Source organism: Periplaneta americana, chromosome 8, assembly GCF_040183065.1.
Source record: "Periplaneta americana isolate PAMFEO1 chromosome 8, P.americana_PAMFEO1_priV1, whole genome shotgun sequence".
Classification (NCBI taxonomy): Eukaryota; Metazoa; Arthropoda; class Insecta; order Blattodea; family Blattidae; genus Periplaneta; species Periplaneta americana.
In genome coordinates, this window is record NC_091124.1 from 30,295,643 (window position 1) to 30,309,862 (window position 14,220).

At 35.8% G+C, this 14,220-nt stretch overlaps 1 protein-coding gene and 1 non-coding gene across 2 annotated transcripts in view; both read left to right on the plus strand.

Annotated features, from left to right (window-relative positions):
- The window catches only part of LOC138704609 (aminopeptidase N-like), a 60,369-nt gene that overhangs the window by 11,018 nt on the left and 35,131 nt on the right, over window positions 1-14,220 (plus strand). The window contains exon 2 of the mRNA XM_069832687.1: window positions 7,185-7,699. Coding sequence (XP_069688788.1) covers window positions 7,215-7,699 — 485 coding nt within the window. The 5' untranslated portion in view covers window positions 7,185-7,214. The remainder of the gene's footprint in view (window positions 1-7,184; window positions 7,700-14,220) is intronic.
- On the plus strand, window positions 3,424-3,496 carry TRNAI-UAU (transfer RNA isoleucine (anticodon UAU)). Its single transcript has one exon. It is a non-coding gene; the product is annotated as a tRNA-Ile (tRNA).

Sequence of the window (14,220 nt, forward strand, 5' to 3'; positions counted from 1 at the left end):
GTATGTATTGTTTCAAGCCTTACAGGCCTATACTTATATAACTTAATGAATCTTGTGTCTTGAAGTCTTAACTGTCGTACGTAATTGGTGTAACATTGTATCACGTGGATTATGGACACAAAGAACAATAAGCTGGAAAATCCTGAAAGTATAAATCAGTCTTCTTCAATAAGGTTAACAATCAATTGTTTCATATCTACATTTAATTATACTTCATAATCGGTTTTTTCACGCAGAATACGCCTTTCCCCGCATCCCCCGACCATGGGCACCAATTCCGGAATCCGTAGTGAAACAAATTGCAGAATTTAAAATACTTAGCCCCGGTTTCTTCAACCTTTGTTAAAATGCACCTAACATAGCGTTAATTAACTGTAAGTTAAAAGTATGAATTGCTGTTAAAAATATTGCATTTCTTCAACTTTACATTTCACATTTTAACATTCTGTTTGTTACCTCTCTGTTAGGACCAGAGATTCCAGAGTTTAACCATAACCCATAACCAAGTATAGGCTCACTTCTGTTTTCTAACTCCGACAATTGCGATTCTCGCTTGTTTCCGTTGTTTGATTCAGAGAAGATAGAAGTCTTTCTATTCTCTCAGGTTTGATTTCTGCTTCTTTCCTCGTCTGTATCACAATAGCGTGGAGCGCCGTATTGGTTTTTGCTGTTATGAAATGGAAAACAATGGAATAAAAAGTAATCGTGGGACTAATTTCTCTTCGTTCTAGAGAAGTCTCCTGCTGGAAATTATTTCGCAGTATAAACCAATTAATGAGAATAAACAAACAAACAGATCTAAGTTGAAAGCGAAAAGTGAGGCTTGGCAGAAAATAGCCTATACCTTTGTATGAACTTCTGGTCTGTCAAATCACAGAAATCATCCGCTCTGTTTATGTATTAATGGATATAATTTTCTAAATAATCAAGATATAAAAGTTCAGCATTTAAAGCATCAGCCATATTGGATACTTCTATGGTAACAGAGAGTTAAATGATTTAACTGCATGAAATTGGGCAGTTAAATTAACATGGGTTTTAACAGCCTGTTACTACTAACAGTAGTTGAAGAAATGCTTCAACTGTTAAGTTTACAGTTAAAATGGAATAACACACTGTTATAATTTAACAAAGGTTGAAACCGGGCCTTACTGTAATAAGACTATGAGCCACACTGAAAGCTAATGTTATTAGTAATTAGGCAGTGAACCAATGTCACTAGTGCTGCGCATGATTAGGTAGTCTTCGGAGCAGTTGTTTGCGCGCTTTCGATCGAAGACCTCCGATTGATGGCGCAACCAACTTTCCTATGGACAAAACAGCAGGTTGTGTATGTGCTGTGGCGCAAACATATACTTTATGCTGAGCATTCCTTTAATCGGAGTATTTTTAATAAGTGTGTAATTTGTTGTTTATTCTCTCGTTGTCCACACCTGTGGAGTAACGGTTAGCGCGTCTAACCGCGAAACCAGGTGGCCCGGGTTCGATTCCCGATCGGGGCAAGTTACCTGGTTGAGGTTTTTTCCGAGGCTTTCCCTCAACCCAATATGAGCAAATGCTGGGTAACTTTCGGTGTTGGACCCCGGACTCATTTCACCGACATTATCAAATTCATGTCATTCAGACGCTAAATAGTCTAAGATGTTGATAAGCGTCGTAAAATAACGTACTAAAATAAATTATTCTCTCGTTTCTCTCTCTCTCTCTTTTGATTGCAGTGCTACTTTTTTTTCCCCTGCATTTGAAATTCTTTGCATTTGTTGCAGGCCATGTTAATTTTATGTTATTGATCAAATTAATGCCATTTTAAATTCAATTGCTAAATCTACAGCAAAAGTAAACTTTTTCAGTAGCTAATGTAAACAATTATAGTTATACAGTTATAATTATTTACAGAATATATCTGTTATGGTAACAATTGATATTAGAAGAGAAAAATTCGCTCCGGTGCCGGGACTCCAACTCGGGTCCTTTGTTCTACGTACCAAGCGCTCTAACCATTGAGCTACGTCGAAGTTCAATCCACAGCATCGGATCGAATCCCTCTCCTGCAGTGTTTTTTCCCTTTGTGACCTGACTCCAAGTTCGACATATAAGTTGACATTTATATTAAGTCGACTGCCATTATACAAGGAGCGATTCAATTGAGTGACTTGGTGGCCGGGATTTCACAGTAATATGTAGTGTTGTGGGATTTAATCGATTAATCGATCAATTTCTCTTATAAGATTAATCAATCAAAAATATTTAATCGAATAATCGAGTCGATTAAAATTAATTAGTATATTGATTATAACATTAACATTAATCGGTTGTAGTTGATATTAATTATTATTTTGTTAATAGAAACTCATACTAAAAATTCCGACAATATTTCTCTCTCGGAAATTGCTTAAAAGTACAAGAGTATTGTTATTTTCTAACTGTAAACCAGATAGAGTAGGAAAATCTTTGCACAAAACTTCAGAAAGAGATAGAAATATGAGACAGTGACCTAGTCTATCTCTATTGAAAGTTGAAACACAATGCGAAACCCTTATTAAGTTTTATGGTTTTCCAAGAAAACTTCCACCTTGTTGTCAGCTCATCTTCCTAGCATATGAAATACATACTTTTCTGGGATTCGTCCCCGTCATTCCTTTTAAAATAGCCATGTCTGCACTGTGTGCAAGTGAGAGCATAACTACCTTCTTCTCTTTTTAAAATCTGGTAATTCGATTACAATAGCGACCAGTCTTCTGTTTCGACCGCTGTATTTTTGCAGTTGCAGTTTCTATACTGAGTTTGTATGTGAAAGTTGTGTGTTTAGTTTGATAAGGGAAAAAAATCAGTTTTCTGTGGTTTGTGAAAAATGTTAGTCCATTATGTCTTATGAGAATTTGAAAGGTAAACGCCGTGAAACGTTTGGATTTAAATTGAACGATCGTGGAGAAGTGCTTGACAGAAAAAAAGTTTTTTCGCGTTTAGTGATGCAAGAAACATTGTTACTAAACGTAGAGCAGCACTTAATTCGGAGCATGTGAATGCACTCACATGTTTAAAATCATGAATAAAGCAATATTAACTAGGTGAGTCTTCATATTTTTTGTTATTTATGTTTGTCTCAAAAATTCCCTGAGAAATTGATACAATAAATTATAAGCTTCATAATAAATATGTTAGTAAGTAATTAAAATAGTTGTTTTGTAATATAACGATACAATATATTATACAGATATACTGTACAACATTTAATACTTATGCTTATCACCGAACACAAGTTAAATTTAACAATAATTGTGTATTACAGTATATTAAAACATTTTTTAATCTCGATTAAATTCAAATAGTTAATAGTTAATCGATTAAATATTTTGATCGATCAACAGCACTAGTAATATGCACTGTTGGGCAAAGAATCTACGTGAAGATTTAAGATTTAACTTCGACGTAGCTCAATGGTTAGAGCGCTTGGTACTTATAATCAAGAACCCGGGTTCGATCCCCGGCGCCGGAGCGAATTTTTCTCCTCTAATATCAATTTTCAACTCTAATAAAATTATATTACCCTAATTTCTGTATAGACGTTACACGCAAGGATAGGAATTTTCTCAAGTCCTCTCCGCAACTGATACGTGTCCAGTTTTTTCTTACAAAATGGCTGTTAAAAATAATTTTCATAACGTTTCACAAACCTACAACTTCATTTTTAGGTAGTAATTAATTTATTAGCATTTATTCACATCTTTATGATTTGTATGAAAACCTGACGTATTGGAAGAAATGGAGATTATTTTAGAATTCAACACAAAAAGAAACCGTTAAGACTCGCATATCAGCTGCAAAACAACAGAAAAAGAAAACGTTTCAAAATGCAGACCAGTGATAATTCGTTCTTTTGATTCGAAAGCTATCGGGAGGAAAGTACAGACACGTGCAATCCAGTGACTTTATGCTTTCGCAAGAATTCTTTGCCCTTTTCTTTAAAAATAGAGGTCAGAAACAATAGACTGTCGACCAATTAATCAAATATATTGGTCATAGAGTATCTGATAAAATAGTCGTGCTTGATTCGAGACAGAAAAATGGTGTCATCATAGAAAATTATCTACAGACATTGTGCGTTCTAAGTGGAATCTCCAGACTCATCAGTCATCAGCCTTGAGTATCGAGATAAGAGCCGCTGGTATTTGATAACAAAGTTCAATATCATAATAGCCTATTTTAAATAAATATTTTTCCACGCTTTGGAGTAGACTGCGAAACTAGCGGGTCCGGGATCGAATTGTTTGGGACGAGTCACTTGGTTGAGTATTTTTTTCTGCGGTTTTTTCTCAACCCATTAAGAGTGAATGCTGGGTAATTTTCGGCGCCGAACCCTGGTCTCATTTCACCATCATTATCACCTTCAACTTCATCTTGCCTTCAGTATTTTATCTACACTTCACCCTTTAATTTTGCTTCAAAAATAATTATCAAAATTTTGTCTATATAAACCTTTAGGTTATGCAACGAAGTTAACTTTTCAGGAATTTGGTGCATCAAATCTAGGACAAATTTATAAACAAACATTGCTGATTTACTTCCATAAAAATCAAAATAAATTTAAAATTGATCCGCATGAATACTGTACGACACAAAATTGCAGTTTCTTTCTAAACATCTCCAACACAACGACTGGATTAAAACACAGCAGAAATTTTGGGTCTATCGTGTCCGGGCTAGAGGTATCAAGAAATAGTTGTTCACCATTTATTAACAGAAGGCTATTTTATTATTATATATTTGGCAGGATGCACAAACTCTCCAAGATTTTATCTTTATAACAACAATGCTAGAAATCTATACAACAAAGCAAGAAATTTGAAGAAAGCAAAACAGATACAATTTATCGTTGCGATTTATGTCACGAATTGCTATAGGCTAGTCGCGACGCTGTTATTCCAGGCGTGACTCCTCCTCTTTACTTACATTTTAGGAAGTGAAGGCTCTATAAAGTCTAGGTATGTAGCATCGTTCACCATTTTTGTTCTTTCGTTGCCGAGCTACCAGACAAGGAATCTATTTGCCACACCGTTAAAATTATCATGTCGTAGCTCCTATGATAATAAATCAAACGCACTGTAATTCAGCAAATAATTGAGCGGCAAATAAGATCCTCGTGTGCTTTCTGCGAACGCCAATGAAAGAGCCAAAATGACGGGCGATTATATAAAGTATTTATCGAGCCTTAGAAAATGCATAACGTCATCATCAGCGAATCACAAGACGCACACGTTTAAATGTAGCCGACCTGCAACGTGATTGGCTGCCGGAAATAAGAGCGACGGGACGGGACTAACAATCAACATTAATAATAATTCAAATTGATCGTAAAATGTGGATATCACAGCAAAAAGTGAAATGCGTGCTTTGTGTTGCTGAATTTAAATCTGTTACCAGAGTTCGACGCCGATTTCGTCTAGAATTCAACGTGGATTCACTTGCGTCGAAATCAATTTTGCAGTGGGATAGAATTCTTAAAGAGACAGGATTCTTGATTCCACAAACAGGCAAACGTCCCACGAAAAAAATAACGGTCGATCGTATATGAACTGCATGTTTTCAAGCCAACAATCACGAGAAAACAATTTAAAATTTGCAGTAGGAGAAGGCACTTTTACTTATCTTAGGCCTGTAATACCACAAAATATAACTACACTTTTCGTAGTGTAAATAGTAAAAATAACGAATTCTAGTGTATTACATAGTATAAATAATGTAAATTGTAAATACACCGTATCCCGCTTTGAGAGATCGAGAAATAAATGCTCACCATTTAAAATCAGATGAAAATATCGTTGTGATTTACATCTGACAAGATGCAGAAACTGTCCAAGTTTATGCTCCAATGGTTTGAAAACAGTTGCATGTTCATGCGCACGCGCACTAACGTTTATCGTGGAAACAAGCCTGGCGTCATTCAGTAGAACATTCCGTCATTGGACCATTCTCCTTCATCGAGGCGACAATCAAAGGGAATGTATATCTGGACATGTGTAGAACTTTTTTTGGTGATCAACTCCCCCAGGATCGGTTTCTCAATAACATGGGGCTCCACCCAATTACTATGGAGCAGTGCGTGGCTTCTTGAATGCACATTTTCCCAATAGGTTGATCGGAAGAGGAGAACCCTTGCCTGGCCACCTAGGTTACCCGACTTGACGACCATTGAACTTCCTTTGGGGCTTTGTGACAATTGTTGTGTACCAACGTGTTACGGTTGACACTTTGATAAAACTGAGACAACGCATTATAAATGCAGCTGCGCTAATCACTCCACAAATGTTATGGAACACTAGCAGATTGTTGAGTACCTCTTAGATGTCTTCAGGGTAGCTCGAGGCACACAATATATCGAGTTGCACTGATCATTCTCCGAAACTCGGAGAGTTTTTACATCAAGTCGTACAAAAAGTGATGTTATAAAACCATTATTTATACTTTAAATTAGCACTTATTTCTCGATCCCTCTAAGCGGGACAAGTGTAATTGTTAAAGTGGTCTATGTTTTTCTCTGCCCCACTTGACGAAACAAGAGTCGCGTGAGCGTCAGTCAAGTAGGCCTACTTCGCTTGCTAGATGCACGTGGATCGTCCACTTAAAAACTCCAGTAATACACTTAATCTTTAGCTTCCTGGGACAAAGTACGGTTCCTAGTAATGATAATAATTGAATGTAGTTGTCCACACCTGTGGAGTAACGGTCAGCGCGTCTGGCTGCGAAACCAGGTGGCCCGGGTTCGAATCCCGGTCGGGGCAAGTTACCTGGTTGAGGTTTTTTTCCGGGGTTTTCCCTCAACCCAATACGAGCAAATGCTGGGTAGCTTTCGGTGCTGGACCCCGGACTCATTTCACCGGCATTATCACCTTCATATCATTCAGACGCTAAATAACCTAGATGTTGATACAGCGTCGTAAAATAACCCAATAAAATAAAAAATTGAATGCAGTTTGTACGGCTGATTTCTTTGGCTTTTTTTTATCGCGTAAGTGTCCAGGTTTTTTATTTTCAATTTCTGATCATACTGATTGTCCCTCAGAATCCATGCAGTCATTCGGTTTTGAAGCCTTGGATTGCGTCTTCTATTACATAATATTCTGTTTTAAATTGGACTAGTGAGGAAATGACAGAAAGCTAACTACACGTGTTATGTTCTCTTGCAGGTTTCTACAGGTTGAAACTGCGGCAACATCATGGGTCAGCTGTGGCAGTATACAGTGGCTCTGCTTTTAGTAATTCTTGCTGCAGAGTCATCCGTAATTCAGTTTCGAGACACGCTTCCCTTAACCAGGACGGTAGATACACAGGCTGGCGAGGAATACCGTCTACCAAGAACAGTGTTACCGGAGCACTACAGTATAACGATAAAGCCAGATTTTGACACATTCACATTTGAGGGCACGGTGGACATCGATGTGGTTGTTACGGAGGACGTGCCTTCTATAAAATTACATTATGCTATCATGGATATAAATGAGATATTAGTCTCCGATCTTGGGGGCGAGAACGTAACAATTAATGGCACTTACGATGAAACGACAAATATATATGACATCGCTTCTGAGTTAAATTTCACTGCAGGAAACTACACAATCCATATCGAGTACACGGGGTATCTTCTGGATGACATGGCTGGCTTCTACAGGAGTTCTTACCAGACTGCGAATAAAGAAACAAAGTAAGATTAGACCTACTTAATTTATAAGACAAAATTATGGGATATAAATAGGAAGATAGCAATTTAAATATGCATATAGAAAATATTATTCAAACCGCATGTTTTAACTTGAAATAATTATGCGCTTGACATTCGAGAAATCTGGTCACACTCTGTTAATACGATGACGTCATCAAAGTATACATTTTCGGTCTTACTAATAAAAACTCTATATACACACGTTTAACTGTCTTATACTTATACAATGAGTAGCTCGTTTATACGCCGTGTGTAAATTCCTTACTAATAATCACTACATACGTCGTGTATAACAGTACAACTATTACACAGCTACGTCATAGTTTCGTCATTACTTCGTTACGAAAAGTAATAGAATATGTGAGGTTCTCTATTGCATCCGGTAGAGCGCTCTAGTGTTGCATGTTAAGTATCGATAGTACAACTGGCTCTAATCGATTACCACACTACATTTTGGTCAGAGAGTACAAGCTACAGCAATATTATTCTAATAATTCTATGATCTTTGGTTTGTTCTTCTTTGGTTACAAGGCATCCATCATCGTAAAATGACAGTCGATACGAACAGCTGTTAGAGAGGCGGCCATTTTTTCTCTATATACAACGCTTAAACAAGGGGTTTCGTGTATATAACTACTGCAAAGCAATTCCCATTGTATAGTTACAGCCTGTTTATACGTCCATAGCTTATTCACGGTTTATTAGTAACGTTTTCTGTCTCAACTCTGCATAAGTCTCGTATAAAAACTATACACGGTTTATTAGTAAGACTGTTTATGTGTAAGATGTTAGGTGTCTCGTGGTTTTCCACATAGTCCGCCTCATTTCATTCTGTATATTACGATACAAGTTTGGGAAGTGCTTTTTACAAAATCGAGAAAAAGTTTGAAAAAACGAGCAGAGCGAGTTATTGTACGGTAATGCATTTCACAAACGTGTATTGTACAACATATTTTGCACGATCATATTTTTAAAATTGCAAATATAACATATTTTGTGCGAGATCGTGCGTATTTGCTTGTTTTCCGCACAGAACCAATACGCGGTAAGTGTGAAATACCACATTCAATATTCCCAACGTAACACACATAACAATTTCCCTCTTCTTACCGCTTAAGCGCGACATTCATTTTACTGCTTTAGGCTTTTAACATATTATTTTTAGAGACGTTTAACATAGTAATAATCAGGGAACGGATTTATATGGACTAAAAATATATGAAATATGTAAATATATATGTAGTTATTTTTACCAAAATATGGAATTAAATATGGATTTTTACCAAAATATGGAATTAAATATGGACTTAAAATTATAAAAAAATGACTATGTACGTTAAATATTCGTACATTTTAATCAAACTAAACAAAAAATATAATGGACGTACCTTATCTTCCAATGTAGTTTCAACAAAACACAATTTTTATTGTCTGTTACCATAACAATAGGTTACAAACATTTCTTTCAAGTGCTGAAAAGTGAATCTTCTTCTATTGTCTCTGAGGATAGATTTATACTGACTAAAAGAGCGTTCGACGTCACAAGAAGTAACTGGTACATAATTCAATTTCACAATGTCTGCTGGGGATAAGTCCAAGTTAATCTTCACTGTTGATTCACCACTCATCACAGCAACAACCTTTTGTAGTTCTTCATATCCAGGGTTTTTTGAAAGTACAGTGTCCACCTTAGCTCTTACTGCATCTGCAACTTTACCTCTACCACGATTCAGTTGTTCCACAGTACTATTTATAATTTCAAAACTTTCAGATAGTGAAAGGTGCCTATTTTGGAGACTTTTGAGCGTTTTTATGATGCATGAAAATGTATGCTGAATGTGAGCTAAGTCATTCTTCACACTTATGTCACAGGTAACTGTTTTCGCAGTATCAATTGAGACTGCATCTTCAGAGTCCAATGCAAGGAGAACATTGTTAATAGAGTCTATATGTTCGGCATAATATTCAACTGCTTCTAGCCATGTACCCCATCTAGTTAAAATTGGCTTTGGTGGCAATGGAATTTCAGGGTACATTTCTTTCAACACGTTAACTCTACTGGGAGCTTTGAGAAATACTTTTTTCACTGATGAAATCAACAAATCTACTTTAGGGAAATTGTCTCTGACCACTTCTGCCACACGATGAAATGCATGCGCCACACAAGTAAAATGAGTCAATTTAGGATATACAACAGATAATGCTTGTCCAGCTTTGACCATATAAGGGGCAGCATCGCTAATAAAGAATAACACATTATCGTACATAATACCCTTTGGCCACAGGATACCCATAGCTTCGTTGAACAGTTTAACTATAGTTTTGTTATTGCACTTTTCTAGAACATCACAATGTAAAAGAATTCGTTCAGAATATTGTTCACTTAACAAACCGATAACTACATTACCAACAAGTCTACCTTCTTTGTCGGGAGTCTCATCAATGGAAACCCAAATTGAACTATCTTTAATTTCATCTCTTATCTTCTGTATTGTCTCATCGTAGATGGATGGAGCATACGTCTTCCTAAGTGTTGACTCATCCGGGATTGTATGTTGAGTATATTTTTCAAGGAATTCCCTGAAGACCTTATTCTTTAGTTTGTAGAGAGGAATATCAGCAGAGATGAGAGAACGGCACAGGTCGATGTTAAACTCAGATCTTACATTCGATGTTGTTGGTTGTGTTAAAAACAATTGTCTCTGCTTGGAATTTAGTTGTTTGTTGGCCTGATGTTTACTAGTTGTAATGTGTTGTTGCACCAGGAACTTTTGTGTAGATGATACTGCACACTGACACAAATTACAAAATAATATTTTATTGTCAGTTGATAAACCATCTTCTTTAAATTCTGAAATGTAACTTGTTAGTTTTGATTTTAAATTGACTGAATGACGTACTTTTGGCATATTTACCGTCTTTATAGTATGATTTACAAAACTGAACCTATGTGTACTCTGACTGGCATTTAACTGTTGAGCTGCACAACTGAAGTCTGTTAAAAATTTTAAATTAAATTAATACAGTTTTGTAACTTACTTTCCCATTGTTGATAGGACTGCTAATTTTCAAATAACTCTGATGTTAAAGGGATTACTGAACATGTGTTTAAATCTCTATTGTTGAAATGTATTTTTAAAAGTTAATGGAATTTTGTTTTGTTTTATTGTTAAACCTAATATAATATGGACTGTTTTATATGAAATATGGAAAATATATGGAAATTAACGAAAATATGTACTAAACTCTAAAATATGGAAAAATATGGAAAATAAAAGTAGGATTTTTCAACCCTACACATTGTGAAACATAAAGATAATGCAAAATATAAATTATATTAGCTTTATAAGTAAATATGTATTTACATATAAATCCTTTCCCTGGTAATAATTATAAATTAGAAACTTACCACTGCAATTTCACCCAAATTGCAATGTTAATTATTGTTTTTAAATATTTGCAAAAATTAAGTAAAGTCTTCTACTCCACGAAACTTATTGCATTCCTGATACAAGTAACATTAAGGAAGCCGTGAAAAAATCAACAAGATTCCAGATGCCGATGTTATTACTGCAATATGTTATATAAATAATATTGTTAAAATATTAAAATGAAAAATAAATCATTACATAACTTTACCGTTTGTTTTAAGTTCGTATTTATAGACTGGGGGAAAAAAAAGACAGACGTATATCACGGCCTGCTGGAGTATAGTAAACACAGAAAACATTTTATAGCAACAATGTTGAAGAAAGATATTTTGGTATTCCGAAGTTGCCGTCATTAAACAGAAACCAACATGGAGATTTCATTGCAACTAATTAGAAATTCGTCTTTCAGGTATGTAATAAACGATCTTCGCACAAAATAATGTACGATATACGAGCGGTATGTTTGTTTTCATGTTCTCGGAAATTAAAAAAACTCAACTACGTTTCGCTTTTTCAATCTTTTCCTCGAACATGAAAACGTCAACATACCGCTCTTGTAACGTATATTAATATTGCATTGAAAATTTAGAGCAATATTATTCCAAAGCCTTCGCGAAACTGCACTGTAATGGTAACTAAGTAACAATAAGTGCTCTGTAATGGGTCTATTTCAATACAGTATAGTTTTATGTTATGGAGAAAGGTTTCCCTAGCAACAAGTTTCTGTGTGGAATTCTAACTTTTAAGGCCTCATAACAATAGTTGTAAATACAGCAAAAAAAAAATGATCGTGCAAAAATGTATATTTTGTGTCTCGTGGTTTTCTACGCGGTCCATCTCACTCCATTCTCTATCTAATATAAACGTGTATGTATGTAGCCTATGCATACACGCTTCGATATTTGTCAAAGTTTGCACATTAAGCCACCACAATCAGGAGAAAAACATAGGCTACCGGTATATTAAAATTGGTCAAATGGACGTTAAATTACAATATAAAAAAATTAATAAATACGATCAAACATGCATTTACATATAATATTAAAATAGCCTCTTTTGCAGTCAATTGCAGTTTATTTCTATTATATTCAACATGTCTTTCATGGGGCCGTGGAAAAAATGATACAATAACGAGTGCACCTCAGCACATGTGTGGGCTTCAGTCCTAAGTTCATAGACATCTATGACGTAGTGCAGAGGGTGGCCACTAGAGGGAACTCAAGAGTTGGAACTTAAACTGAGACAATTCTGTCCGACACCGGGATGGGTATCTGGTGTGGCTTAGTGGATAAAGCATCAGCACGTAGAGCTGAAAACCCGGGTTCAAATCCCGGTGCCGGAGAGAATTTTTTCTCCGTTCCATTACTCTTTCATCGCTTATTAAATAATGTTATTGATAGATTATGAAGGACAAAATCTAGAAAATTCATGCCATAAATAGCTATTGCAAAGTCCAGGACCATATTATGAGTTTCTCAGTAGATAGTGAGCAGGCTGTGTTTTATCTAACAGAATTCTTGAATTCCTTAAAACCACAAGGAATGCCAGCACATAATTTAATACTTAATATTGAATCACCAATAATACTATTACGAAATACTGATCCACCAAAATTATTCACTGGAACCAGAATTGGTGTGAAAAAAACTGACGCCTCGGTAGCGTAGTCGGTATAGCGCTGGCCCTCTGTGCTCGAAGTTGCGGGTTCGATCCCGGCCCAGGTCGATGGCATTTAAGTGTGTTTAAATGCGACAGGCTCATGTCAGTAGATTTACTAGCATGTAAAAGAACTACTACTGGTCAAAATTTCGGCACACCAGCGACGCTGATATAACTTCTGCTGTTGCGAGCGTTGTTAAATAAACCATAATTTAATTTTATTAATTTGGAAATTAATACCACAATATTAAGCACTTTACAATAGGCTAAGTTTTTTTTGTCTAATTTCGGCACCGCAGTCTGAGGCTTATTGTACCTAGACCCACAACTCTACTGAACACACACACGCAGACTCTCCCGTTTACTGGGTCAGGGTATTCCGTGACCACTGCGAGTACACCATACACACTTGGACAATGGAGAGACAACTAGTCCCCGTGAAGAGGTTCGAATTAAAATCCCCCTGACTTCACGACCGGGAATCGAACCCAGAAATCTAGCACGCTACTTCGAGACCAAGGAGGTGGACTAGACTATGTTAAATTAACTATTTTTGTCTTCATATTCCCCGCATTTAAATTTAACAAGGCAGAGTCGCAGAAACTCCTCGTTAATCACCTATTTCATAATCGCTTCCTCATTCCATGAAGCTTAGCCACGAGACAAAAATGCAATTGATAGTACGATTCATACACCAATATGACGGCAGTGAGTTCTTTTAAATAGTAATTAAATTTAGAGAATTGGATTCATTTGGAAATTATTACCACAGTTAAGTAGGGCCTACTTTGGAATTAGAGACCGTTAACGCTAAATTATTCTAGAATACAGGAAGGCCTAAGCAAAGCTATTTCGGCATTAGTGACCGTGCATTGTTGAACCTCAAACCAAAGGAGAAGGGAAACAAGTGAAGATCAGTAAAGATGTCTATGCAGTGCAATGCAATAGTCTTCGAATAGGTCCAATTATCCCTGGATCGAAAACTTTGGCTAGCTTAGTAGATGTGTTGCAAAATATCAGATTATAATTGCTAATGTATTTGATGAGCGAATAAAGATGAATATTTTCCCTGGATAAAAAAACTTGCCTTTGAAAAACAAAAAACTGCTTAATATTTTAGAGTCGTTCCCATGTTAAATTAACTATTTCTGTCTTTATACTACCCGCAATTATTAATCACTCCATTTGTGTAAAAAATAATTATTTTGATTGAATAAAAATGAAGTTGAATATTTTGTTAAGATTTTACACATTAAAAAGTGATTTCATTATGATGGTACATATTTTATTTTGTTTTCCCTTTATGTTTCATCGTGGCTGGCTGAATTCCAAACTAGTTTCTTTTAAACACATCATAATTTCAGTCATTCAAGGCCTACTGTAATTAATGACGATGATGTATTAACAGGAAGT